The sequence below is a fragment of the Elephantulus edwardii genome, unplaced genomic scaffold (assembly GCF_000299155.1).
Source record: "Elephantulus edwardii isolate Elephantulus edwardi_28Jun2011 unplaced genomic scaffold, EleEdw1.0 scaffold00018, whole genome shotgun sequence".
Taxonomy (NCBI): domain Eukaryota; kingdom Metazoa; phylum Chordata; class Mammalia; order Macroscelidea; family Macroscelididae; genus Elephantulus; species Elephantulus edwardii.
In genome coordinates, this window is record NW_006399768.1 from 22,572,421 (window position 1) to 22,600,391 (window position 27,971).

At 39.9% G+C, this 27,971-nt stretch overlaps 1 protein-coding gene across 1 annotated transcript in view; it reads left to right on the forward strand.

Moving 5' to 3' along the window:
- The window catches only part of STOX2 (storkhead box 2), a 187,482-nt gene that overhangs the window by 135,197 nt on the left and 24,314 nt on the right, over nucleotides 1-27,971 (forward strand). Inside the window, exon 2 of the mRNA XM_006882232.1 lies at nucleotides 26,764-26,916. Within this exon, the coding sequence (XP_006882294.1) occupies nucleotides 26,764-26,916 (153 nt within the window). The remainder of the gene's footprint in view (nucleotides 1-26,763; nucleotides 26,917-27,971) is intronic.

Sequence of the window (27,971 nt, forward strand, 5' to 3'; positions counted from 1 at the left end):
CATTTAATATTCTGCCCACAGCATCCTTGATTACAGCAACTCTAGGTTTGAATCTGTTCTTCAGTTCCTTGAGCTTAAGAAATGCTGAGCGAGTTCGGCACTTTTGATTTTCTGACTCTAGTTCCTCGCACATTTCATTGTAGTATTTTGCTTTGTCATTCCGAGCAGCCTTTTGGAATCTTCTGTTCATCACTTTAGTATCTTGAATTCTTCCTTGTGCTTTGACTTCTCTATGCTCCAGTGCAATCTTCAGAGTTTCTTCTGACATCCACAGATGTTAATTTAAGAAATTCTATTTTAAAATATTAGCTGTAGCTTTTCATGATGAAAATTAATAGTACTTCATTGGCATGCGATTGCTTTTGAGTAACTCAATCAATGCTGTTCATTTCCACTTTCTTAGGTGATGGAAATGCATTTTTTCTCCTCTGTCCATTATGCTGACTACTAGCTTTATATAGCTACTGAGTACTAGAAACGGGATAGTATGACTGGGAATTAAATTTTTAATTTTATTTAATTTAAATTAATTTAAAGTTAAATAGCTACACATGCCTAGAAGCTACTTCATTGAGAAGGGCAGATATGGATGATTATATAATCTTTTATCCCAGACAGCAATGAAATTCAATTATTTTTGTCTTTTCAGTACAGAGAGATAAAAGAGAATATAGCTAGCTTGTATTTTTTATGCCAAGATTTAAGAATTTTTCTAGCTTTATAAACACATTGTGTTGGGATAGTTTGGCTGTTTTAAATTGGTTTGCTTAAAAAGTTCATATACATTATGCTTTATAAACACGTTATTAATGAAGTTATATAATTGAACCTGCACGAGAGGGGGTATGGAGATGACAGCAAGGGTTGACTGGGTATATGGACCTTTGTGGTTCTGCATTAGAAACCAAAGATTCAATAATGTGGGATTTTTGTTTGGTTTTGTTATGTGCCATTGAGTTGGAACCAACTTATAGCTGACCCTTCCAGAGGCTTTCAGAGACTCTAATCGTGTGGAACGAGATCACTTTTCTTTCTCCCTCAAAGCAGCTAGTGAATTTGAACCACCAACCTTTAGATTATCAACCCAACTCCTTACCCCTTGGTCACCAGAACTCGCAAATAAATATATATATATTTAGTCAACAAATATTTTTAGTTAACAAATATAAAACTAAAATAACTCTTTTGGATGCAAAAGATACAGAGGTGAACAAGATAGTCTGGGCTTGTCCTTCTTTATTGTATTGTTGTTGTGTACTATAGAGTCAAAACTGACCCATAGCTGACTCTCTGGTGAGTTTTCAGAGGTAGTTAATCACACAGGAGGATATTGCCTGTCCTTCTCCCACAGAGCAGCTGGTAGCCTCGAACTGTGTGCTTTTGAGATTGCAACCCAGCTTCTTGCCACTAGTTCACCAGAGCAAGAGGACAGTCAGTGCCAGGGACTGCGTGCCAGAATATACGGAAATGTCAGGAAAACAACATATCGAAACTGACTATAGACTTTCCAAGCACGTGTTAAAGATTTGTGGTGTCCTTTCTCTGTCTTTGCTTGCTTATGCTGCTATAACACAAATATCTCCCCAGGTGACTTTACAGAACCAAAATGTATTTTCTCACAGTTCTAGAGGACGCAAATTCAAGCCCAGTTTTGGCTATACTGATGTTCCTTGGTTCATTGACTTATAGATGATCCACACTGGCTTTTGTCCTCCTGTATGTGTGTGCACCTCTCTGTCTGCTCTGCTCAGAACTGAGAAGGTAGAACTCACCCTGCGAGGGTATGATCTAATTAGCATAACTTCTGACTCACAGCAGTTGAGTTGGTACTTACTCATAACTGACCCCCAATTGGGTATTTGGAGACTCTAAATCACATAGGAGGGAATACTCTTTTTTTCTCTCTTGGAGCTCTTAATGGTCTGTTCCATAGGGAGCTGCACGTGCAAAGGTGGCTGGTTTAAATCCACCAGCAGCTATAGCTTTTCATGGTGAAAATTAACTTAGAGAAGAGAATCCTATTTTGAAATAGGATTACATCCACAAGTATAGACACTGGACTTATTTTAGGAAGTTGCAGTTTAATATGTACCACCTCCTACTGGATTTCTACTGTGCCTATAAAAACTAGGCATAGTGAGTACAGATTGCTGATGAGAAGTTTTGGTCAGTATGTCATAAATTCACACTGTCTTGATTTAGTTTACAATCATTTTCTTCCCTCTTCTTTGAAGGTTTTTTAGAAAGTAATGAAATGACATCTTCTGATATGTGTTTACTTTTCATTCTTCAGATAATTGGAAGCACTTTGAGGTCAAAGATTAGTTCTACAGATTCAACTTCTTTAAAAAATATAGCAACCTTGGAAACCTTAATATTCTTCCCTGATTCCGTCTTTTAGATGAAGAAGACAACCCTCGAAGGACATAAGCTGGCCTTAAGTAAATAAAGCAGAGAAAAAAGAGTTCTGTTTTTCAGGTCTTTGACCCTGTAACTAATTCCAGCTAACAGACCTCTAGGATTCAATAATGTATCTTTAAATAAAGTATCTTTAAAGTGACAAAAAAATGCTAATGGTAATCCTGAAAATGAATTGAGCAATACCACTTGCAGGCCCATTTTTGATGTAATTGTTTCTCAAATTGGAGGCATATTTGGCCTCAGGGTTTGGGACTCTATAGAGGCAAGTTTCCACAATTTCTAAATGAATGTGGATGGTGTCCCTTGAGGGTCAGTTAACTTACCAATTTTGGAAAGTGATTTTAAATTATTTCAGTGTTGTAGTATCTTTTAAAATTTACAATCAAGACAGACAAAAAGATATTGCAGGGTAGAATGCACAACTTGAATGACTTTTTTTTTTAAATATTTTAAGTTATCTTTGATTCAATATTGAAAAACTGAAATATTTTTATTTTTCAAATACTAAGTGTTTTTGGACCGTGTTCCCAAATCTCCAAGCCATAACCTCCCTGTCCACTACAACTGAAAATATTCAGTGGAAACATTTGATACATTTTCAGTTGTATTTTTCTTAACCCTAAATATTAAAAATGTTGTCGTGAGGTGCCAACGAGTTGATATTCTGCATAGGGACCCTTCAAACAACAGATCTGAACCCTGACCTATCCTTTGCCACTCTTATAATCTCTGACACACCTGAACCCGTACTTTTTGTAAATCACTTCCCCATTTAAAGTCTAGAATTATCGTGGTCAAGTGATTACATGCTTCCCAGCATCTCTTCCAGCTCCCAAAACACCATTTACTGTGTTCTTAAACCTATAGGTATTGACCAGATTCAGACACTTTACTTAGTAAGTAAAATAGGACAGCCATGTTCTTTATTAGCAAGAAGGTAGTATCAATGCCCTGTTATATCTGTGAGGATGTGAAGTTTACTTGTTCTTTAAATATTTATTTTCCTTGCCTATATAAGGTATTTCATCTAATGCAACTATAGTTGATATTGCTCTTGCCACCATAACAAAAATGCACTTAACTCAGTGAACCTTGGACTATCAGTCCTTGAAAACAATGGCACTTTCTGTTTTTAAAAACTACTTTGGTTGAGTTTTAAATTTGTACTATTCTTTTACCGGCTTGTGTGCAGCCAGGAAATCAGATCTGTTATTGGTGCCCAGGGATATTTTTTTTTAAAAGGAAATTGGTCTTTTCTACTTCTTATTTTGAACTGTTATCTTATCCTCAGCACCACTGGATATCTGGTCTTTTGGGTGGACTCCAGGCAGTAGTAGTGTTGTGTGTGTGTGTGTTACACACTTAGAAATTCTATTTCTGGTCATTCCTAGTACTTCATGCTCCAGTTTTGGGCATTCTGTGGAAGAGCAAAGTATTTCTTATCTCTCCATTTGTTTTTGTGCCTCATTCAAGCATCTTTGCGTCTTGCACAGTCTCTCACAGGAGGTTCTCACACTGTCTCAGCATTCTCCTCTTTTTAGATCCATCCTCTACCCTATTGACAGGGTAATATAAAACTTCAACACTAAACACCATAACAATAATAATTAACAACCAACCAAGCGCATTGCTGTTGATGCCAACTCATAGTGACCCTGTATATCCTTTTTGTGTCCTCCATCTCCAATTTGATGTCCAAAGTCTGATCTCAGTCCAGCTGGCTGTTTGGTTTTACCTCCACCAATCCCCTGCAGATATCCCATATCTCTGCCAAGCTAGGTAGGCCACCAGACATGCTCCAGGACATCCTGTACTCTAACTCACTCTGGTTTTGTTCACACAGTTTAGCTTACTGGAAAGATGCTGCTCACTGTTCTTTTTTCTTCCACTTTCATTTCCCCATCCTATTCTGAGACTTTGTCTGACATACTTTGGACATGTTGTAAGGAGGGACCAGTCCTCAGAGAGGGAGATCATGCTCGGGAGAGTGGAGGGACAGTGCAGGAGGGGAAGACCCTCTATGAGGTGGATTGATTCGTTGACTGGGGTAATCGGGATGGGTGTGTCAGAGGCTGTGCGGTTGGCGCAGGATAGAGCAGGGTTTAGGGCTGTTGTACATAGGGTTGCTATGAGTCGCAAGCGACTGGACGGCATATAACAACAACAACAACAATGGTACTCACTTCAGGCACCTCCTTCTTCCTGAAGTACTTCCCAGTTCTCAGCATGTTTCACTGGCCTCGTCTTCCTTTCACATCAGAAATACCATCTTCCATTGTTTTCGTGAGACTCTTTCTTTGCCTTGAGTGACCCAGTTGCTGACAATTTTCTATCCCCTGGACTGCCAGAAGACCAGATCAATATTTCTTGGGAAAAGTGCAGCCAGAGTACTCTTTGGCTGCACTTTGTCTCAAATATTTTGGGCATGTTGCTAGGAGAGGCTATTCCTTCAAAAGGGACATCCTGTTTGGAAAGGTCAAAGGTCATCAGCTAAAGAGAAGACGACTCTCAATGAGATAAATTCGCACAGTGAGTATAGCAGTGAGCTTGAGAGTATTGGAGGTGGATAGCATTTAACAGTTTGCTCCAAACAGATGCTTAAATTTTGCAATTAAAAACTCAAGAAATGTTTTCCATTGATTTAAGGGTTCAGTGTATTCTGGTTTTGTCAAGTGCGGTAACTCTAAGACCTTGCTAGACCCATCCGTACTCAATAAAGCATTTCTTAAAATACTTCATGACTATGTCACTATGCTGTGCAGCTACTTAATCTTCTGCCAAGGACCTAGACAAGTGCCAAGCACAACCTCTGTCTACACCTCATCAACTGAGCAGATCACCTCGCCACAATGATAGTGAATCTTTACTAAAACACTGAAGCTGTTATTAAAAGTAGTGAGGTGCTGGAGGAGGAGGAATATGGCTAATCATGACCGTAGTTGGTTCTTGAGGTTGTCTCAATTAGAGACTGGAATGTAATTCATCCAAGTGCCTTTCTTGTGCTGAGCTCATGCTAACATGTGCCCATCTTTAAACCTATTTTGCCATCAGTGTTGCTGTGTGCCACTGAGCTCATTCTGGTTCAAAGCGACCCTGTATGAGTGAGTAAAAATGTCATGTAGGGTTTTCTAAGCTCTAATCTTTGTGAAGTTCTTGTAGCCTAGTGGCAAGAAGCTGTGCTGCAATCCTGAAGGCACACGTTTGAATCCACCAGCTGCTCTGTGGAAGAAAGATGGGCAGTCTCCTCCTGTGCAATTAACTGCCTTTGAAAACCTGCCTGAGGGTCAGCTATGGGTTGCTTCCGACTCAGTGACACGCAACAACAATCTTTGTGTTAGCAGATAGGTTTTTCTCTCTAGGAGAGATTGGTGCATTTGAGCTATCAAACTCTCATTTAATAGCTGAATACCTAACCATTGTTTGACCATCTGTAGGGCAGCAAAATGATTTGGGGTTCATCATTTTAATTGACACATGTATACCCTTACCTAGTCATTCAACAAAAACTCACCTGCTGACACCGGTGGACAGATGGTCAGAAATTATAAAACAGGACAAAGACAACTTCTTCTAAAGGGACATAAATTAATCTTACCGACCTCATGAGCTAAGTAAGTCAATTGGCTTCACCTTAAATTAAAAACTTGAGTATTGGTCTATACAATTTTGTCTCCAGTGGTTATTATAGTAACAGACAAACAATGTACATACTGATTAAAAGGTGAGACTCTGGATTATGCTACCTTGGGTTCCAGTCTTCTCTCTGTCACTTAACCAACTATGTAACCTGACAGAGGCAGATCAGCTCTTTTTCTAAAGTGGAGATAATAACAGTACTTACTGTCCCTGGCTGGCACGAACAGTTTGCATCCAACTAGCCTAAAAAGCAGTGTTGGTGGTATAGTGTTATGTGTTTTTGTTCTGCTAGTCAAAAGATCAGCAGTTACAATTTACCAGCTGCCTTGCAGGAGAAAGAATGGAGAGTCTCTTCCCCTTATTATTTATAGCCTTGGAAAAAATAATGGAGGGTAACTTTGAGTCAAAATTGACTTGATAGCTGTGGGTACTAACCTAAAGGTTAGAGGTTCAAACCCATCCAGCAGTGCTATGCAAGAAAGACTTGGCAGTTTAGTTCTGCAACTATCACGGCCATGAAATCCTTTGCAGGTTTCACATGGCTTTGCTTTAAGTCTCAGAATCAACTCAGGAGCAACAAGTTTCATTTGTTTGGTTAATGACAGTATTATAGGCCCTTGTAAGGATTCAACGAGTTTTAATATGTAGACATAGTAGCACTATAAAGGATTAGTTCTTATTATCATAAGAACATTCATGTTCAGATTTAGGAAATTTTAATACATTTTTTGTTTGTGATTTTACATCCCTTCGCTTTGAGTAGTTCTCCCCTCCTTTTACCCACTCCCTTATCCTTGTCTGTACTATAGACAAAATCAGAGTTTTCAGTCATCCAACTGTCATATTGTCACCAATAGCTTCCCCAGTGGCTCATGAATCTCTCAGGCCCAAAAGATTTCTATTTAGAATGTTGTTGTGGTCATTATGTGTTGTAGAGTTAGTTGTGACTCATAGTGACCCTATGTACAACAGCCCTAAACCCTGCTCTATCCCATGCCAGTCTTAATGTCTCTGACACACCTATCTCCATTACCCCAGGCACTGAATCATCCACTTAATCAAGGATCTTCCTTTCTTGCACTGTCCCTCCACCCTCCCAAGCATGACATCCCTCTCCAAGGACTGGTCCCTCCTTAGAACATGTCCAAAATATGCTAGATGAAGCTTCAGAATCCTTGCCTCCAATGAGCAGCCTGATCTCACCCTCTCTAGAACAAACCTGTTTGTTCTCCTAGCAGTCCATGGTATATTCAGTACTCTTCTCTAGCACCACAGCTCAAAGGCATTAATTCTTTTTCTATCATCCCTAGTCATTTTCTCCTAGCAGTCCATGGTATATTCAGTACTCTTCTCTAGCACCACAGCTCAAAGGCATTAATTCTTTTTCTATCATCCCTAGTCATTGATCAGCTTGCTGATGCATAGCAAGTAATTGCAAAGACCTGGATCAGGCACACCTTAGTCTCCAGACTGACATCATTGCTCTTCAGTACTTTGGAGAGGTCTCTGACAGCAAATTTTCCCAATGCAATTCATCTTTTCATTTCCTGGCTGCTGGTACCAAGAGTGTTGATTGTGGAGCCAACCAAACTACAGCTGTTAACAATCTCAATCTCTTCATCTATCATGATGCTGCCAATCAGCCCAGTGATGACAAATTTTGTTTTCTTGATGTTGAGCTTCAATCCATATTGAAGGCTGAAGTCCTTGACCTTCTGCAGCAAGTACTTCAGGTCCTACTCAGTTTCAGCAAGCAGGGCTGTGCCATCTGCGTAATGCAGACTGTTGATGAGTCTTTGTCCAATCCTAATGTCATATTTCTCATCACAGAGCCCCACCTCCCAGATAGTCTGTTCTGCATATAGATTGAAAAGATATGGAGACAGGACACATCCTTGACGTACACTCTTCCCAATTTTGAACCATGCAGTGTTGAATGTAGATCTTCTTTTTTGACAGATTTGTATATAGTTACATCATTGTATTTTTAATATACAGGTGATTATGATATACACTTGCTGACCTTAATTAACCATCAAACTATCCCTAACAGAAATGAGATGAATGAGGTAAATCTAGGTAGACCTATAATGAGTCACCACCACCACTCACCTCTAGTGTGTTGAACTGTGGTGACTTGTGTGCAGCTCTGATACTAGAAGCTATACCATCCAAATTCCATCCAATCACCAGTTGTAGACAGAGTCAGTAAAGCTTCCAGATTAAGACTAGGAATCTACTGAAAAAATTGACCTGACATTACTGATAAGAGAGGAACATTGTATAATATAATGCTGTTGGATAAGCACTTTAGATCAGAATGTAACAATTGGTTCAAACAGAAATTATTGTTAGGTTGGTGAAGAGGTGGGTAGTATTTCGTTCTTTGGCACATAGTGTTTCTATAAGTATCACCAAGCAACAAAAAATAATGAATAATAAAACACATTCAAAGGCAATTGGGTTCAGTTCTTTTGGTGGGAGATCTGAGGACTTAGCTGTGTTAACCCCATTTCTCACATGGGTGGGGAGAGGAAAGAATACTTGGGAAAATTAAGACCAGGCTATTTCTGAGAAAATGTTGCTTTTCTTTATTCCTTGCCTAGGTGCATAAATGAGACCTGGTGTAGTCAGTTAAGTGATCAACTACTAGTCAAAAGATTAGTGATTCGCATATGCTCAGAGGCACCTTGGAAGATAGGCCAAGCAATAGCACATATCAGCTTGAAAACACTATGGAACAGTTCTTCTGTGTACTCACAAGGTCTCTAAGGGCAGATAACAACAATGATATGGAACTGTTCTCAGAGAGGTGATGGAGTGTCACAATCTAATACCATGTGACAATAAATATAGTGTCCAGAACAAGGGAGGAGATGGTGCCTGACAGGGGATGTGGCTGGAGTGTATCACGTTCTTGATACCTCTTAAATGGGAAATTGACATACCAGAGCAAAAGCAGATGGGCACACCATGAAAACAGAGGATTTAAAAACCGTGTCAGGTGGTTAAAGGAGCTGAAAAGATTTTATTTAATAACCTTCAAATTAACTATACCACTCAATCAATAAATATATAGCTAGTTTGCATGCTTATTTAAGTGTCTAGGATAGTACCCACTCATATACCTACTGCCATAGAAACTGTTCCAATTCATAGCAACCATCTATGGTCTTGTTTCGAGACTATGCATCTTTATGGGAGAAGGCTGCCCATCTTTCTTCTACGGAGCAACTGATGGATTCGAACCAGTATTCTTTTGGTTAATAGCTTGATTGTAACACTACACTAGAGCTCCAGAACTGTAGGCAAGTAGAGAAGAATGACCTCGTGTGATTTAGGGGCAGGATGGTTAGCAGCCAGAGGAGGATTGCACAATTCTTAACTTGCCAAGAGCAGAATGAGAATTCCTGTTGCAGGAGCATTTTTAGAAGAGGCCCATTTTGACTTAACAAGAGAGAGAATAGAGACTGATGGTACAGGCTGGGCCCTGCGAGAAGAAATGTTTAAAGATGGGTTCTGGATCCTGGGTGTTAAGAGAGGAGATGACTTTGGTGAGACTTTCACCTGAGGCTCGTACCTCAGAGTTTTGGAACCGGTCAATCAGCCATTGCCATTGAGTTGGAACTGTCTCGTAGCTGCCCCCACCCCCCCAGCAGGTTTTCAGAGTCTGTAAACTGAAGGAGAAGACTGCCCATCTTTCTCCCACAGAGATACTGTGAGATACTTTCTCCCACAGAGATACAACTCCTTGCTCACTATATCACCTGAGCTCTTTTTAAAAAATATGGAACATTTCCTAAGTTTGTGTATGAGATTTGGTATGGTCCTACTAAAAGTTTGACTATCTTTTTGAAACAGCTTGGGTTGTGCCCTGTGCTTTGTGTTAATTGCAGCTTAAAAATAAAATCACATCAGTTCCAATGCCTGGTAATCCCTGTGTGTCAGAGCAGAGCTATGCACCATAGGGTTTTCAACAGCCATTTGTTTTGCTATTACCAAGCCATTCTTTGCAGGCAATTGGGGGTGGATTTGAACCTCCAACCATCAGGTTATAGCAGCCAAGTCCATTAATAGTTTTTAATCATCCAAGGACTCCTAATTGTAAGATACTGCTGTACAAACATCTTCTGTTGCCCAGTTCTGTTAGGTTCTGTGGTTGAGGTAATTTATCAATATCTGGTTCCTTAGTTGAGCTAGAGAGAGATGCTCATTTAAGTGTTGGTAGTTATTGACATTTTGGGGAGCATGTGGCCAGTTGGGACTGATCCTTGGAGAAGGACATCTTGCTTTGAAGAGTGAAGAGACAGTGCAAGAGAGGAAGACCCCAGAGGAGATGGATCGATAAAATAACTGGGCAATGGGGGTAGATGTGTGGGAGTCAGTGAGACTGGCTCAGGACAGGGCAGGCTTCAGAGCTGTTGCACATAGGGTCGCTATGAATTGCAGGCAACTCGTCGGTACATAATAACAACAACCTGCCTAACACAGTGTAATTCATTCCTGTCTTAATAATTATTTTCCTCTGACTCTTCTTTCTTTGGCTCTATGATTGCTGATATTCCTGTCTCTCCTTTCTCCCAATCCCCACCCCTTTCTCCTCTTGAGATATTTATGTGATGTTTCTTGTACTCTGCATGGAGACTCCTCCATTTCTCTGTGGTTCTGAAGTAAGTTCGTCCGTGTGCCTGTGTGTGTCTGTGTATGTGTGCTCACGTATTTATATATGACTATTCACCGTGAAGCTAATAACAAATGTGGCACAGTGCAAATAGTGCAAAGGGAAGAACACTTCTACAAAATCAGGCAGTTGATTTATTTTTTTTCACCTTATTGGTCTTCAGGACACAGATATTAAACAAATAAATAATTAAAGCCGCTGTTGGAGTGACATGGAAACCACAGGAATCACACCGCTCCGTGTCATCTCAGCTGCGGTGTGAGCGCAGGAGAGCCTCCTGCTGCGAGTGAGTTCCTGACATAGTGACCTCATTCCCAGCGCTGCCCTGTTGGGCGGCAGCAGAAGCTGCGCTGGCTCACGCTGGGTGAGCTGCACAGGCTGCATTTGCTGCAAGCCTTAAGGGTATGTGTAGGGAATGATGAGATCCCAGCTTGCAAGGACTTGCACGGCAACTGGAATTTATGACAGATAGCTCACTGCAGCTCAACTTTGATCCAGTGCACAGTCTAACCGCCTGTTACACACAGGAGGGCGAATCATCCTTCTTCACAATGAAAAACCAGCCTTAAAGACATAAAATACGTTTAAAATGGAAAATGTGTTTGGTCTATAATTACGACTGGTGAGTATATGACAACAGAGCGTTTTAAGGGTATGTGTTTTTTCTTAAAGCTTCTGGAGGTAGGTGCCCCTTTTAATCATTTTAATGATCTTTTTTTAAAAAAAAAAATCAAGCCCAAAAACAAACCACCGAGTGCAGCTAATGAATGTAAGGATCCCTGTGCCCCTGGGAGAGCAGGATCTGCCCTTTGCAGCTTGTGGCCGGGCACGTTCCCACCCCAGAGTCTCTGCACTGCACAGACAAAGGAGCTTGCACAGACAAACAGAGGCTGTAGCTTTTCTTGGAGCGATGACTCATTTCAGTTCACAAAGGATTCTGGGCAGGGTAGTGAGAAGTCAGGTTGGCTGATCCGTCCCTATGACTTCACTTTGCAGAGAACAAGGCAGAAGAGGAGTGACACTGCAGATTCCCGAGGACTGCAGTGGGATGTTGGCTCAATGTGAGTGGCTGTGATATATGGGACAGGCATGGAACAGGATTCCAGCTGTTCCATGCAAATAGGATATAAAAGAAGGGTAAAGAGGATTTTTTTCTTTTTTCCTATAAATGGTATCAGCAAAGTACATTCACAAAGCCCTTCTAAGGTGCTTTTTTGCCTGATTTTGAACTGAACTCTTAACACCAGTTTCTCAAGCCCTGAATTTTAAGAAGAGCTAAGAGTGCTGGAACTAATTTTTTAAAAGTAGATCTGCGAAGGTAAAGTACCAGAATGCCGTTGTGTCCCACATGCCCTCAGTAGCACATCTGAAATGCTCGTGGAGGATATTGTGACTCGCAAGTTTACTTTTTCTTCTTATTACAGATTCTAGGACGTCCATTTCTGTCACTGGCTCCTTCTTGTGCTTGGATGCAACCCCCTAGCATGCACCAGGCTTTAGCATCAAAGCTACCTGGGGGATGGAGCCAGTCCAGAAAGGGTCAGGTAGGTTTCCCCTGCTTTTACTTACAGAGATATTGTGTGCAAAGAAATGTGGTAAAATGTCTGCAGGACCTTTGCTGTGCTCTGAAAAGTGGGCTTGCTATTACATGGTCTCCTGCCGCAGGCGCAGGCCATCGAGGTGGCGCCCCTCATGGACTGCCCACCAGACGCTGCCTCTCCAGCATGAGTCATCCCACAGCATCTCCTTTAGGACTGAGCAGTCAGCCAGCTGCAGGATTTGCAAATAGGAAACAATTAAACTGCTTCAGATTTCCATCAGCTGTAGATCTCTTCCACTCCTCTGATGGAGGCAATCAGTAAATATTAATTTCAAGAATTTTTTTTCTCTCTCAATTAATGGCCCTTGAAATTTGGTGTGCTATTTGGCTAGTGAGCCTACATGCAATGCGCTAAAGTCTAAGGAAGCCTGATTTAAATGCTTCAGGGCAGTTTCCAACACTGACAACATATTGAGGCTGCTATTAGCTACTCCGGATGTAAGCGTATCTTCTCCTAGTCAGCTTTAGCATTTAGATTATTAGAGTTATTTTCTTACAACATCCATGGGCTTCCTTCCTTTTCTTATTTTTTCTTTTTAAGTGGAAGTGGAATGTTAAAGTTTGGTCCTCAAAAGTGCATTCCACGCTATATTTCTAAAGTGAAACCAGGCAAATCTCAAAGCATGGTTTTTATCATCTCATCAGCATTTAGAGTCTTGCACTGTTGTTGATTAGAGGTGTTTCTGAGAATGTTAAATCTCTTATGTCATTTGTAATAGTAATGAAAGTATTTTTTAAAATAATGCAAAGAGTGTATCTGGAGTTGATAGATGGTAGAAATGGCTATTTGCTAGACTGTTGACCAAAAGATTGCTGAGCTGAACCCACTCAAAAGCACATCGGAAGAAAAGTCTGAAGATTTCCTTCCAAAAAGTCAAAGCCTTGAAAAGCCTACGATTTTCTCCTCTGCACACATGAGGTCACCAGGAATTGGAACCAACTTGACAGCAGCTGCATTGGGTTTTTTATGGATTTAAAAGTATTAGATCAAATTCACTGTTACTGAGTTGATTCTAACTCATAGCAACCACCCATTGGGTTTCCAAGGCTATAAATCTTAATGAGAGTAGACATCTCATTGTTCTCCCTTGGAGCTCCTGGTGGATTTGAACAGCTGAAGACTTGAAGGTTTTTGATTAGCAGTGCAACACACTACATCCTATGCCATCAAAGATCCATTGGGCAGACCCCATGAAACAGTTCTTCCCTTTGCTGTCATGGTCATCCCCATAGCTCACCATTCCACAGAAAAAAAAGGAAACTTATTTTCTCTTTTTATCATTGATATCTTTTGTTTGTACACAGTACTTTGAAATGTTGAGTGTGTGAAGACAATTTCAAAGGTTGTTTGGGCAGGAGGAATACTGGTATAGTATATTGGAATATAATTATGTGTTGTCTCCATGTGTGTTAAGTCTCCTCTCTAAAGATCCTGCTCCCTCTCCCTAATTGTCCTAGTCAGAGGTTATTTCTCAGTTCTTGAAGCTCTATAGCCATTACAAAATTAATTTGTTAGACATTCATGCCTTTTCGTTTATTCTATGGCTATCTTTCAACAGTAATGTGGATATTCGGTAATTGCCAATGTTTCCATGTATTTATGTATCTTGTTTCTCTCACCTAAATGTTAAGCTTACTGAAGGTAAAGACATAAGGTTCCACACACACATAATTTATGTCTTCTAGCACTGTTTCCTGCATTTGGAAGCCACCCAATAAATATCTATACAGGAGAGAGACAAATAGAAAGCAGTATGTTGCCACAGATGATGAGAATGATCTGTTTTGTTACCTGTAAAACGCTTCAAAGGGTAGATTAGTGCTCAGGTGGGGCTCAGGATTTATGCAGGTGACTAGTAGTTGTTCTCTCATGGACATGTGGTCATGGACAGAGAACCTACCTTCCACTGCTTGTAAAGGAGTTACTGTTGAGAACAGATTGGAAGATGAGGCCCTTAAGTATGGATGTTGATTAGGAAGAATAGTAGACAAACTATATGTAAGGAAGAGGTAGACAAACTATATGTAAGGAAGAGGTATGTCTTACGTTCCTGGAAATCTGTATAAAAGTCACAGTTTTTAATCCTGTGGGACAATTTCCTTAAAAGATATAACTACACATGGCTATTGGTGCCCCAAGTCCCACTGTAAATTATTTAAATCCTAACTTGACTGAAGTGAATTGAATCTTGGCAGTGTCTGGTATCCACAGTGGGTATGCCTGACACTGGCGTATTTGTTTTGTTGGCGTTGTTTTGTTTTGTTTTCAAGAAATCCCATGTTAAGCTGCTAACTGAAAGATCAACAGTTCACATTCTCCAGGTGGGAAAATTATAGGCAGTCTTCTCCTGTAATGGTTTACCCTCTTGGAAACCCTTTAGAGAGTTACTGTGAGTCTAGATCAGCTCAGTAGCAGTGAATGGGTATTAATGTCACAGATTATTAGCACAAAGTTCTGAATTTTCCTTACCTCTCTTGATAAAGACAAACTTTTTAAATACTCCAGTATTATTTGAAAGCCCAACTGTATCAATATTATTTTCTATCTCTATGGTCCTTCACGCTCAAGGTCTCTAGTGTATAGTATTTCCTATTTGCTTTATGATCATCCTCTCCCAACCCAGTGTGTCCCAAGTCCTGTAGATCTTAATATATGTTAACTACTCTGTCTCTCAATCAAAAACATCCATTCACTCAGTGCAAATACAGCTATAAGTGAGAAAGAATCCAATCTGATTAAATGCATTTGTAAGGGTGTAGTAAGAGCCATTGTTCTCTCTATGTGGGATAGAATTGACAGCAGCAACTCAAAAGATTAAATAGGAAACTTAGGAGGCAATAAGTTTGTGCTGATGGGGAGAGGACCAATTAGGAAAAGAAGAATGAGAATGGTTCCACGACTTAAAGAATATGATCATTATCCTTAATTGTACATGCAAAAATTGTTGAATTGGGTTTTGTTGTGCTGTGTGTATTTTCAACAATGACAACAAAAAAGGAAATTTAAATGGGCTTGGGAAGGTATTTTTAAAACTAACCACCGTTTATTTAATATCCATTCGGTATCATTGACAGTGTAAACACTCTTAATATACTCTCATTTCATTTCCTCAGTAGCTCTGTGAGGAATATATCACTATATACACTTTACAAAGAAAGACAGAGTGACTCAAGAAAGTAAGTAACTGCCCCAAATGACAGAATTATTAAGGATCAAAACTGAAAGTTTTGAGTACAAAGTTTGGCCTTGACCGCTATCTCATACTGCCAAATTTAGGAGAGAAAATTTACTTGGAGGGACAGTTAGCTGGGAGATATCTCTGTGTATTTGATCTGCTTTGTTGTTAGCTTTCATTCATACATGTATGACCTGCACATTTGACAGAGCGGTAGGTGCTCTATTGTTGAGGTGTTCACAGCATTCATTGTCATCTCATTGCCATTTGGAGAGTGCTAGCATACACATATTTGGACTATATTTAATTAGACCTTCAGTTACAGTTGTGTATTTATAGAAATCAGTTCCCATACACTGCAACTGAGAAAGCAAAAAAGCATCCAAAGGCTATGAATCAGTTATGATGCTTGTAACTTTTAGTTATTTATTCTAACTTATAAAGATGGTAAAAGAATGTTTCTGGAAATGATAGAGTGATGCACTAAACAACAGCAAAGGAAAATTAGAGCACCTAATTTGATCTGTGGTGGGGAAGTCTCTAGGGTATTGTACTGCTAACCAAAGGCTTTGTCTCTGGAGGTTCGAATCCACCAGACCTTTTGTGGAAGAAGGATGAGCAGTCAATATGATTTACATCATCAGAAACCTGAAGGAGGGTTGCTGTGAGTCAGAACTAACCCAGTAGCACTGAATAGACTAGTGCTGACCCATGTTGTGTTGGAGAATGGAGAGAGGAGTGAAGTATATGATGGCTTAAAATACAAGCGTAGATTCTGTCTTACTTGATGTACTTTTCATAAAGAAAGGGAAACACTCTATTAACATAGGAACTCTCGTCAGCTAGATGCCTTACTGAATTGCATGACATCTGAGTTATATTATTAATTGCTGTCAACTATGATTGGTATTTCATCATTATTTTAGCCATGTGGTAAATGGCTTTAATTTGATTCTGTATGGAGAACAAGGTGTCTGCTGGTGACAGAAAAAGCAGCAAGGTCTTGCCTTGTTTCTGGGTATGGTGTTGTTGCCTTGTTTCTGTGTATGGTGATGGTATTATGTGGTGTCAAGTTCCTTGTGACTCAGAGTGTACACCAGCTCTGAACCCTGCTCTATCATGAGCCAGCTTCATTGTCTCTGACACACCTACCTCCATTACCCTAGTCACTGAGTTAATCCATCTCATCTAGAGTTATGTTCTCTTGCAGTGTCCTTCTGCCCTTCCAAGCATGATGTCCCTCTCCAAGGACTGACCCCTCCTAACAACATGTCCAAAGTATGTCAGACGAAGCTTCAAAATCCTTGCTTCTAAGGATCAGCCTGGTTTCAACCCTCTCCGGGATGAACCTGTTTGTTTTCTTAGCAGTCTATGGTATAGTCAATATTATTCTCCAGTACTACAGTTCAAATACATCGATTCTCCTCTCATTCCTAGTCATAGTCCAGCTCTTTGATGATTAGCAAGTAATTGCAAAGACCGTGACTTGGATCAGGCATACCTTAGTCTCTAGACTGACACCATTGCTCTTTAGTATTCTGGAGAGGTTCCTGACAGCAGATTCTTCCCAATGCAATTTGTCTTTTGATTTCTTGGCTGCTGGTACAAAAAATGATGATTGAAGCTATTAACAATCTCAATCTCTTCACTGTCTATCATGATGCTGCCAGTTGCCCCAGTGGTGAGAATCTTTGTTTTCTTGATGTAGAGCTTTAATCCATATTGAAGGCTGCAGTCCTTGGCCTTCTGCAGAAAATGCCTCAGGTCCTCCTCATTTTAGACAAGCAAGGTTGTGTCATATGCATAATACAAGTTGTTGATGAGTCTTCTTTCAATCCTAATACCACATTCCTCCACATAGAGCCCAACTTTGAAAAGATATGTGGATAGGATGGATTCCTGGCATACACTTTTCCTAATTTGGAACCATGCAGTGTTTCCTTGCTCTGTTGTGACAACTGCCTCGTGATCCAAGTATAGGTTTCACATAAGCACAATCAAGTGTTCTAGGATTTCCATTATTCTCAGAGTCAGCCCAGTTTGTTGTCATCTGCATGAGTCAAATACCTTTGTATAATTGATGAAATACAGATAGACATTCCTCTGGTACTCTATGCTTCAGCTAAGATCCATCTAATATTAGCTATAGTATCTTTAGTGCCATGGCCTCTTCTAAAACGAGCCTGCACATCTGGCAGTTCTCTGTTGATGTACTGTTCCAGTCATTTTTGGATAATTTTCAGCAGAATCTTGCTTGCATGTGATACTAATTATATTATTCAATAATTTTCACACTCTGTTAGATGTTTAGGAATGGGAACAAATGTGGATGTCTTCCAGTCAGTTGACCATGGTTATTTACCAAATATTTGATTACTTGTTTATCGATATCATTAGGTTTTATTCTGTGGAGTTTTACATACTCTACACTTACGATAGTTGTTAGGCTAAAATAGAGAGCCTTAGCAAAGGTTGGAATTATAGAAACATACAGTTGATCTGGTAAGTCATATTTTTACCTAACTTCTTGGCCATAAATGTATTTATTACAGGTAGTTGTATGGTCCAAGAGTGTTAGTGGTTATGGTATCTCATCTAAGACTTCTCTCTCTCTCATTATTTTCCATTGTCTATTCATCTCCCATTGACTCAACACACTGCACCATTTCCGGCAGCATTTTTCCCTCCAGTAGACAAATCCCAGGAACAAGGATGATATCTGATATGACAAATTGGAAACATATACATTGGAAAAGAGAACGTTCTTCTGGAAACCAGTGAGTGGATTAATTTGTCGTAGGCTCTAGAAACATATCTCTCCATTGTTGTTTTTGTGTACCGTAGAGTCATAACCAACCCATAGCTGACCCTTCAGTGGGTTTTCAGAGGCAGTTAATCTCAAGAGAGGAGATTGCCCATCCTTCTTCTGCAGAGCTGCTGGTGGCCTTGAACCACATGCCTTCAGGATTGTAGTGCAGCTTCTTGCCACTAGGCCACCAGAGCTCCCTTATCTCTCCATTAGAGATTGATAAACCTAAAAATTCAAGGGAAATGGGGACTTTGACGTAATATTTGTGTGCCACTCAACACCAAAATTACTCATGTTTAACTCTACCCTCATGAAAGATTTCTCATGAGTAAAAGCTAATGACTCTTACCTTCCATGTTACTAATTAGATCTACTCATTTATGCTCTCTTTTGAGTTGAGACAGTCTATTCAAGCATTAGGTTGGAAATTGACCCTTATTTATCAGACTCATCAATGTTTTACATGAAGCACTTGGAAACTTTAGGAATCTCATTAGGGAGTTTTAAAGTATTCTAAAATATTTTCCCTTCTCTTCCTCTTGGTCAAGTTTCCTTCCATCAACTATTGCAATGAGGGCACAGCCTTAAATTTCTAAAATCGGTGGCATTTAAACTAAACATACAGCAAACTGCTAAAAGCAGCTTTTTCAGTGCCAGTTTTCTTTTAAATTTCAAATACAAACATTTGAAAGTCAAGTACAGTAATTTGGTTTCAAAGGAAAACTGCTTAAAATGTAGCAGCGTGTTGAGTTAATGGGAGCCATATGCTCTACCCCTCCTACAAAGATGCTGTGGTCTTTGGGAGAGTGTAGAAGAAATGAATTTATGGGCTTGTCATCCTCCCCTACCCCCCCTCCCTTAAGAACAGCTTTTTGGAAAACATTGTAGTAGACCTTGTGTTAAAAAAGGCAACTTGAGCAACATTTCTACATAAAATTGTCATTAATTAATGGAATTATGTTGTAAAACATTGGATTCTTCTGATGTTTTGCATCAGACTCACTGTGCGCTCAGCTGTAACCTCAGAGAGCTTATTTTCCAGGCCTCCTGGGTATGTAACATAAAAAATTAGCAGCTTATAGTTTGCCGAAAGGAATAGAGTTGTATTTTCTTCGTTATACATTTTACAGACATGGTTGATCATTTTTATGAGGGAGTCATAGCACCCACAACATGCAGTACGAGAGAAAGGCCCTCAGTGAGATGAACTGACATGGAGACTACAGCAATGGGTGCAAGTGTGTCAGAGATGATGAGGTTGGGACAGCATGCAGATACGCTGTTCACAGGGTCACTGTGAATCGTACTTGACAGTCCCTAACCACCACATTTTGGTGCTGGTGTTAGTTGTAGCAGCATGGAAAACAACAGAAGAAGCACACATTGATCCTCCAGAGCAAAAGTAAGCAAGGCTTTGGATTAGGAGTAAATGAAGATGCTTTCATGACATGGAGAAAAACGAATAGCCAACACATTTAGCCATTCTTCTTAAAATTAATGCTTACTTTTTCAGATTGGATGAGCATTAAAATAGTTTCTCCAGCAAGACAGAGAGCCAGACATGAGTACTAAATTATGCGTTCATGCCAGTATTTTGCTGCATTGATGTAAAATCATAGAATTTCAGAGCCTGAAGGAGTCTTTCAAATCATCTCATCCAAACTCTCATTTTACAGATGAGAAAACAGGACTATGGTTGGTAATTGTGTTTTGTTTTAAGAGACTAGAAACTTAACAGAGTATCTCCTGAATGCTGCAATTTTTTTAAATATCCCAGTTATAAACTAGTGCAATTCCAGAATTGCATTTCTAAGTAGGTTGTGGTGGTTTATGAACTTCATTAGGGTCAAAGATAAGTTTTCAACTCAGAATCTACATTAACATTTACTGTGAGAAATAGAACCTAAACCGGAAAAACAGAGTAATTCCAATTGAATGCTGGTACCTAAAGAACTACAGGATTCCTCTTCTGATATAGAAGAGTACTCTTTCTGAAATAGAAGGCTAGTCCATTGGCAGGTGTGCTACTAACCCAGAGGCTTCCCTTGTCTGGCAGTTCGAATCCAGCATTGTCTCCTCTGGTGTGATTCCTAGTCTTGGAAGCCCCATACAGGGTCAGCTTTGTGTCCCTTCTGATTCAGCAGCAGTGAGGAGTCTTCTGTTGTTCTTCAGTTTTATATAAAGATAAAAGAGAAAATTTGGGCTGTTTTAGAGGCCGTAGTTTACGTTGATGAAGTTCACTCTGAAAAAAGGATGGATTTCTTTGCTGATATATTTTCATGAGGATGGGAACTTTAAGATAAAATGATGTATGTTTCTGTTTTCTTTTGTAGTAAGTATCTCTGGAGAGCTGTGGCTGTTATCTTGGAATGAGTGGCTGTCAATTGTTATTCATGTCATGTGTTCTTTAGATTTGCATCATCCTGGCCTTATACGCAAAGGCTGGGCAGGACTAGCATCCCTCAGGGAGTGCAGGTTGGTTCCAAACCAGTGTAATAAAGCTCATAGCACAATCATTTTGGGTTTCCTAGTGCACATAAAAGTCAGACTTGCACTATTCTGTAGCCTATTAGGTGTGTGATAACATTATGTTAGAAATACTGAAAAAATTACCAAACTGTGACATATAGATACAAAGGGAGCATATACTGCTGGAAAAAGTATGCCAGAAGAGTTATTTGTTGCAGGATTAGCACCAACCTTCAATTTGTTAAGATGTAATAAAAGCAAAGTGCAAAAAAATGAGGTACACTTAGTATGAGAACTCAAAACTGATGACTGAGAGAAGTGAAAGTGGCTTTCAAAAAGAAGACTTTGTTAAGGTTCTTTTATTTCTCAAAGGAAAAAGAAACAATCCCTTTTCCTACTCAGTCTTGACATGTTAGTGCCTAAAGAGGCTTGATAAAAATAATCAGCACACAGATATTTCTCAAAAGGATGAATTATGGGGGGAAAAATTTTTTAAACACATCCAAAGAAGGGAAATAGTTAAAATGAGTGCACATGATAAAACTGTTTTCTGCAGAAGAGCTAATTATCCAGCGACAATGAAAGACAGAGAAAGTTAGATATGGCATATGCAGGATTCTTGTCTATTATCCCTACTCTCCTTAACAGTTGCTTGGACTGTTGCAGTAATCTGATGTCAGTTCTTAACAATACCTTTAGGGTGATTTTCCAGCACAACTCTGTATTGTAGTTCTTCTGTATAAAATTCTCAGTGTTTCCTCATCAATGACAAGAGTAAGATCTAAGCAAGCTTTCCAGTCAACTGTGACCTGGACCCGCTTTCTTTTCCATCTCAACATCAGCCTGTTCCCACTGGGCCAGGACAAGCATGACCCTGCAAAATAGTCCCAGCATGCCACTTCATGCTCTGGACAGGCTGTCCACTTCCCATGGAGAGTATCCATCCTTCACTTCCCTTATCATCTGCTGGTCATACTACTCTTTTTCTTCATGTTTATCAGCTGTCAAGTATTTTAATTAAAAGTAATGTTTGCATTTTCATTGGGACATTTAAAATTTGATGTTAAATGCTCTTAAAGTAAAAAAAGTTTATGTGTGTGTGTATGTGTGTGTACACGTATACATATATACATATATATATGTGTGTCAACTCACATACTAAATTCACGTAACATAAATTTCTTTTTCATGCATGCTCTGTCCAAGGCATTGTGCTTGGATTTGACAAATATCCCCTGAGGACTACAGTTAAATGGATGTTTGTAAGAAAATGAAGCTGAAATAAAACTCATTTGCCCTTTCTTTTTCAGAACAAAGGACAGAACCAGAACAGGTTAGAGTTAGCCCATAAAGTACCTATGAGTTATCTCTGTGACTATGTTCAAACTGACTCTGATGATAATTAAGTGTGTCCTATAAATGATAGACAAGTAAGTTATAATTCAGAGTGATCCACAGTATTTTAGCAATATTTACATTCTCTTGTTTTCTTCTTTGATTATGAATGTAGCCCAAGTTAGTGGAAGAATTTTTTAGTAGTATATTTTAAAGATAGCTAGTTGACTCATCAGACAGATCTGATACAGGAGCAATAGAAAATATCTTAAACCTGAAGACTATATTGTGTTGAGATACATAGTAGCATTTGTACCTGTAATATAGTTTTAAATGCATGTTCTAAACCTCAATTTAAGATAAAATTATTTACCTATAGTAACTGCTGTGTTTGGGGGTTAATTGTTCTGAGAATTAATGGGGGGATGTCCTAGAAATTTTATGGTTGTTTTGGTGATTTTTATTTTCCAATTGTTTAGCAAAAACATGAATAAAATTATGATCCTTTAAAATACTCTGAGAAATTCCTTGAATTACACTGCTCTAAGTGGATATTCATTCATTCAGCAAACATTGATCAGGCATCCAGCTTAACCTTGGCTCTATTCTAGGCTCTGGAAACAGGGAGAGGAATGTAGCATTTACATTTCCTTCTGCTATAGAGCCTATGTTCTAGTTGATGAGAGAGAGGCGAAACCTGTGGACATAGACTTACAGGGACAGATTGAGAATGTGGCCAGGGGTTCTGAGGACAGTAGCTTAGGTCAGTGAGAGGGATTGCTCTGTGCTGGCAGAGCATCCTCAGGTTGGTGGTCAGGGAAGGACTCTGAGAAGGTCACATTTCAATTGAGACACAAAGGACAAGAAGCCAGTCTAGCAAAAGAGGAGGCTCAGCAAAGGATACCAGAAAGGCAAAGTTCTGAGTTGGAAAAGCCAGGTCTGTACAAAACAGCAGCAGGAGGACAGTGAGTGAGGAGCAAAGAGGGGTGAGTGAAGAGGAGGACAGTCAGAGCGGTGAGTGGACAGGCTCAGCCTGCCAGCCCTTTTGAGCCTGGGTGGGTGTTCAGGTTTCATTCTAGGTGTGATGGACAGTTGCTATAGGATCTATGGTAGGAAGTGGCTTATCTTTTTCTAAGAAAATCCTGACTTCCTTGGCAGTGCAAATAGTGGATGTACTTGGTTGCTAATAAAGTTTGGAGATTCTGGCATATCTAGAGGCAGCTAGAAGGAAAGACCTGAAAATTTGCTTCCTGAAAATCTCAATGGAACATAGTTTTTATCTGACGTCTGCAAGAATCACCATGAGTCTGACGTCTGCAAGAATCACCATGAGTTGGAGTTGATTGGATTAGAAGCAAGCTAATTAGTTAAGATGACTCTGATTACTCTGTGGATAGAAATTTTAGGGTGCAAGCTTATAAGTCATCAAGCCATTCGAATGGGCTAGGCAGGCTGTGATGTGTGTTGGAGTAGTAGGTGCCATTGGAGATGGAGTCAAGGGATAGATCCAGGAAGCATTTGGACACAGAGTAGATAGAACTGTTTATCAGGTAGGGCAAGGAAAGGAGAAAATAACTGATCGAGGTGAAGTTAAGGTGAGAGGGCATAGAGACAGTTACTTGGAGAATTAAAATCTTCTGCGTTAAAAGTTAGTATACATATTAATTATTATAGTGTACCTTGAGCTTTTGAAAAATGAACTTCAGATAGATGTAAAGAGTGCTGCCTCGTTACAGTGAATTTGGGGAGGGGGACCCAACTAAGCAGATGACAGTTAAACTGAACAAGTAAACTGAGCCAAAAATATAAGGAGAAGCATTGATCTGAATGAAAGCAATTAGTTCTTTTTGTAATATATACAAAATCAGAAAGCAGATCTGCATTTTTAAAACATCACATTGAGTATGTGTGTCTTTATTCCCTGAATAGTCCTTAGTTATGTTAGGCAGATTCTATAAAGGGCGCATTAGCTGCTACTTTCCCAGTGATACACAAGTTGAACGATTCTGGAATCTCCTTTGATCTTAGCCTTTGCTAGCTGACCTCCATTTTCCTCCTCATCTGGCTTTGGAAGACATTCCAGGTGACTGTGAGGTACATGTGACTAACTTACCAACTCATAGAACACTCTAGAAAAATGCCCCTTCTGCACACAGTGGGGTGAGAAAGAACCTTACAGAGGACCATTAGCATATCTGTAGCTGAGCAGGAGGGCCCAGACACCTGCCCTGCTGCAGCTTACCACACCACCACATTATTGGCACACATTACACTGTAGTATTGTTTCTTGTTTCAACAAAGACTCTTGCAATTCATAAGAAATTTTAATACACTGTTCAAAGCAGCAGCAAACTTGTCCATTGAGAAGGTTCCACATTCTTCTCACTATCATTGTTGAGAACCGCCAGTAGATATCAGACTTTGCCTGATGTGAACGTACATCCACAATAATACTCCAGCAGGTAATGATCTAGCTTCTTCCTGCTGCTTTTCCACTAAAATAGTCCTGAAATTCTCTTTATATTTATGTCCTGGAAGCTCAAGAAATTTGTGGATTCCAAGTTATGTCAATTCTGGTTTCTGCTGATTTGATCTTCACTAGCCTCTGTTTTGGATTTGGTCCTCCCTTTTTTGGAAACCCAGAATGACTTCTTAAGAAAATATCTTGCTCTTCTCTGTCTATCTGTCAGAGAGTGGCCCCATTGAAGAACTCATTGGAGCCCCCAGTGATGCAGGGTGAAGGAGCAAGTGAACAGAGCTGGGCTTGGTTGAGGGAGGGCAGGCAGTGCCCTGAACAGGGAACTCCTGTGCCCCTTTTCCTGCTACTGAGTCTGTTATGCCTTGCTGGACTTTATCCAGCAGTCTCATGGACATTTTCATTCCCAGACTTGGTTGCTTATCCTATCCATTGAACACTTTCCCATCTAGTCCATCCCAAGTGGATTCAAGTCCTTTCCCAAAGGACTTTTGAACTCTCCTGCAAATAAAGAGATGTGGCTGGATGCAGCTTTGCATTCCCTGATGCTGAAGAGGTCCATATCAGAGCACCCACGAATCCTATAGGAAGGCTGTTGCATTGTCACAGCCTGGCCAGTTACGGTCCTTATTATGTTCAACCACTGTAGCTACTCACAAAAGAAACCCTTCTTAGGGAAAAACAGAGGAGAAATGACATGCATGTCAGTGAGAAATAAGCACATTGAACACAGATATTCTACTCTGACATTTGTTTTTTTACCCTCTCTCTCTCCAACTTTTTCTTCAAGTGAGGACTTCGCAGTCCTCAAAATAAAGACAAATGATGCTCAGGTGTCAGGAGCATACCTTCCAGCTCCCCTAGTCTCTACTGAGTGTACCTTCCTCCCAGAAATCTTGCATAATTCTAGGGATCCTTGGAGCATGACTTGAACATTATTGCTCTGTGATTTTAAGATTGAGGAAACAAAGACATATTTGCAGTGTGTGTTGTCACCTCAAGAACCACCATGAGTTACTCCTTTGCAGTGAGGTCTTCAGTATCTCTTGCCTCTTTCTCTCACGTGGAAGAGAGAAAAAAGGAGTAGGAGAAGGAGGTCACAGTCCCCTAGTTACACAGCCTGCCCTCTCCTGCTCCCTCAGCCTTGTCCTACAGTTTACTACTAAAGCCATATTTCTAAAATTCACATTTTATTTTCATTCCTTAAATTTATTCCACGGCTCACCATCCTCCATAGATGAAAGCTTTGAACACCAAGGGGTTTTTTCCTGGTCACTCCTACCTACCTGTGTCCTTCCTCCTGTACCTTTCTTTACCTGCACCACTGGAGAAGCACCTGCATGTAGACCCTTTCATGTCCTCAGCTCTGCAGTCATTCATACCTCCTGCCCCTCGTCTCCCAAGCATCAGGCACAGCCTCATGAGCAGTAAATCAAGGTTGTGCATCCTAGGTAAAGCCTTCTTTTAACTTCCCCACTCCTAAGCCTCCCTCTCCTCTGCATTCATCTTTCCCTGTTCCAACAAGTACTGTGCAGTCCTCTCTGCTAGCACTCGTCAGCATTGTGAACATTGATCTTGTCTGTCTCCACTAAATACAAACTCTCTGAGGATAGGGATCATAGAGGGAGTTTAGGGCAGTTCTAATCTGTCCTAAGGAGTTGCTGTGAGTCAGAACTAATGGCAGTGGGTTTAGTTTCAGAGTTTTATTTTCTCCATTCTTCTACCTCTAGTTTTCAAGCCCCCAGCAGATGCCTGACATCAGAAGGGAGTCAATATTTGAATGAATGAATCATCAAGTTACAAATGCATTCATCAAGATGTGAATGGCAATTATTAAATAAATTAGCTCCACGTTTATAGAAACGTAACTCATTCTTCAAAGCCTCATTGTTGCTTGACCTTCAGGACTATGTTTATTTAAATGAAATCTCAGATTTTAAAGGAAAGTTTTATTCATCCAAGCTATTGGGAGCTTAAAGTGTTCTGTGGAAGTCTTTCTGCGTGTGATTTTAACAAGTTTAAGTTTTTGAAGTTCATTGTATTCATAATATGTGGGATAGATGATGGTCATGGAAGGTGTAGGTGTGTGTATAAAGGTGCATGCGTGACAAATGACTGAGGCTTTTAATGAATCACTCACTCTTAATTGTCTTTCTGCAGGTGATGTATCACCAATCAGTATGTCTCCCATCAGTCAATCTCAGTTTATTCCACTCGGGGAAATCCTTTGCTTGGCCATCTCAGCAATGAATTCAGCGAGGAAACCGGTCACCCAAGAAGCACTGATGGAACATCTGACGACATGTTTCCCAGGTAATAGAAAGAGCAGATAGCATTTTCCAAATGGGTACATGCGCTGGTCAGACTCGGACTTCATAGATGCTATGTTTAGATAGAATATGGAACAACTACTTTTCAGAATAACTGGAGTTTTTATTTAAATTTTGGGTGAAAGTTTAGGGAACAAATTCACTGGCAATTAAACAATTTACACACATTTTGTTTCATGACACTTGCTGCCATTTCCTCAATGGAACAGCAGCCTTCCAGCTTCCTCTCTCGGTTCCTGGTTTCCACTCATCTACCAGAAACTATTTTTAATTCAGTAATTTTTGTGTTATTTTAAAAATATGTCTCTTTCTCAGCTGTAATACTTTAAAAAATTGGCACCGAATCAAGGAAGTTAAATCAGAATCCACAAACAATTCTGGAAAAACTACCAAGATTCCCTTCAATCTTTGCAGCCTGACCTCATTTAAATACCTGAGCGTGATGATTCAAGGGACAAGCCAGAATCAGCTAAAGCTTTTAGCCCTGAGGGGTTAAACTACAGAAAGAGTAATGTGTTTAAAAAAAAAACCTGAAAAAAAAGAAAATAAATCTTGAGTGTTCATATCGCTTGATGAGTTTTAAGACTAGAGCATTTGATAAATTAGTAAGATTTAATTTTAAAAGAAAACCTTAAAAAAATCCCAACAAAACAACCCACAACTCCAAAACCCACCCCTCTTAAATCTTGCACAGAAGATAACAGTCTTACTATTGTAATAAATGACAGATGGGCTTCAGGGCTGGAAAATATTAGGAGGATGATGACCTGGGACATGCATGTTGCATCTCAGAAGGAGGAGCTGACACTCAGCTTCAACTTTTTGTTGCCTTCTCGCCCCCCTCTAAAAAATGTAGAACCCTTCAGTGTGTGTGCGCAGAGTGTGGCCCCACACATTGGTGCATGCACGCACGTATGTGTGTGTGTGTGTGTGTAGCATACATCAACAATTTACAGATCAAATCAAACTCAAATCAGACTACCACTTTGCCACCTAGGTTAAAACTAATTATTCTCCACCTCAAATTCTCTCTCTCGT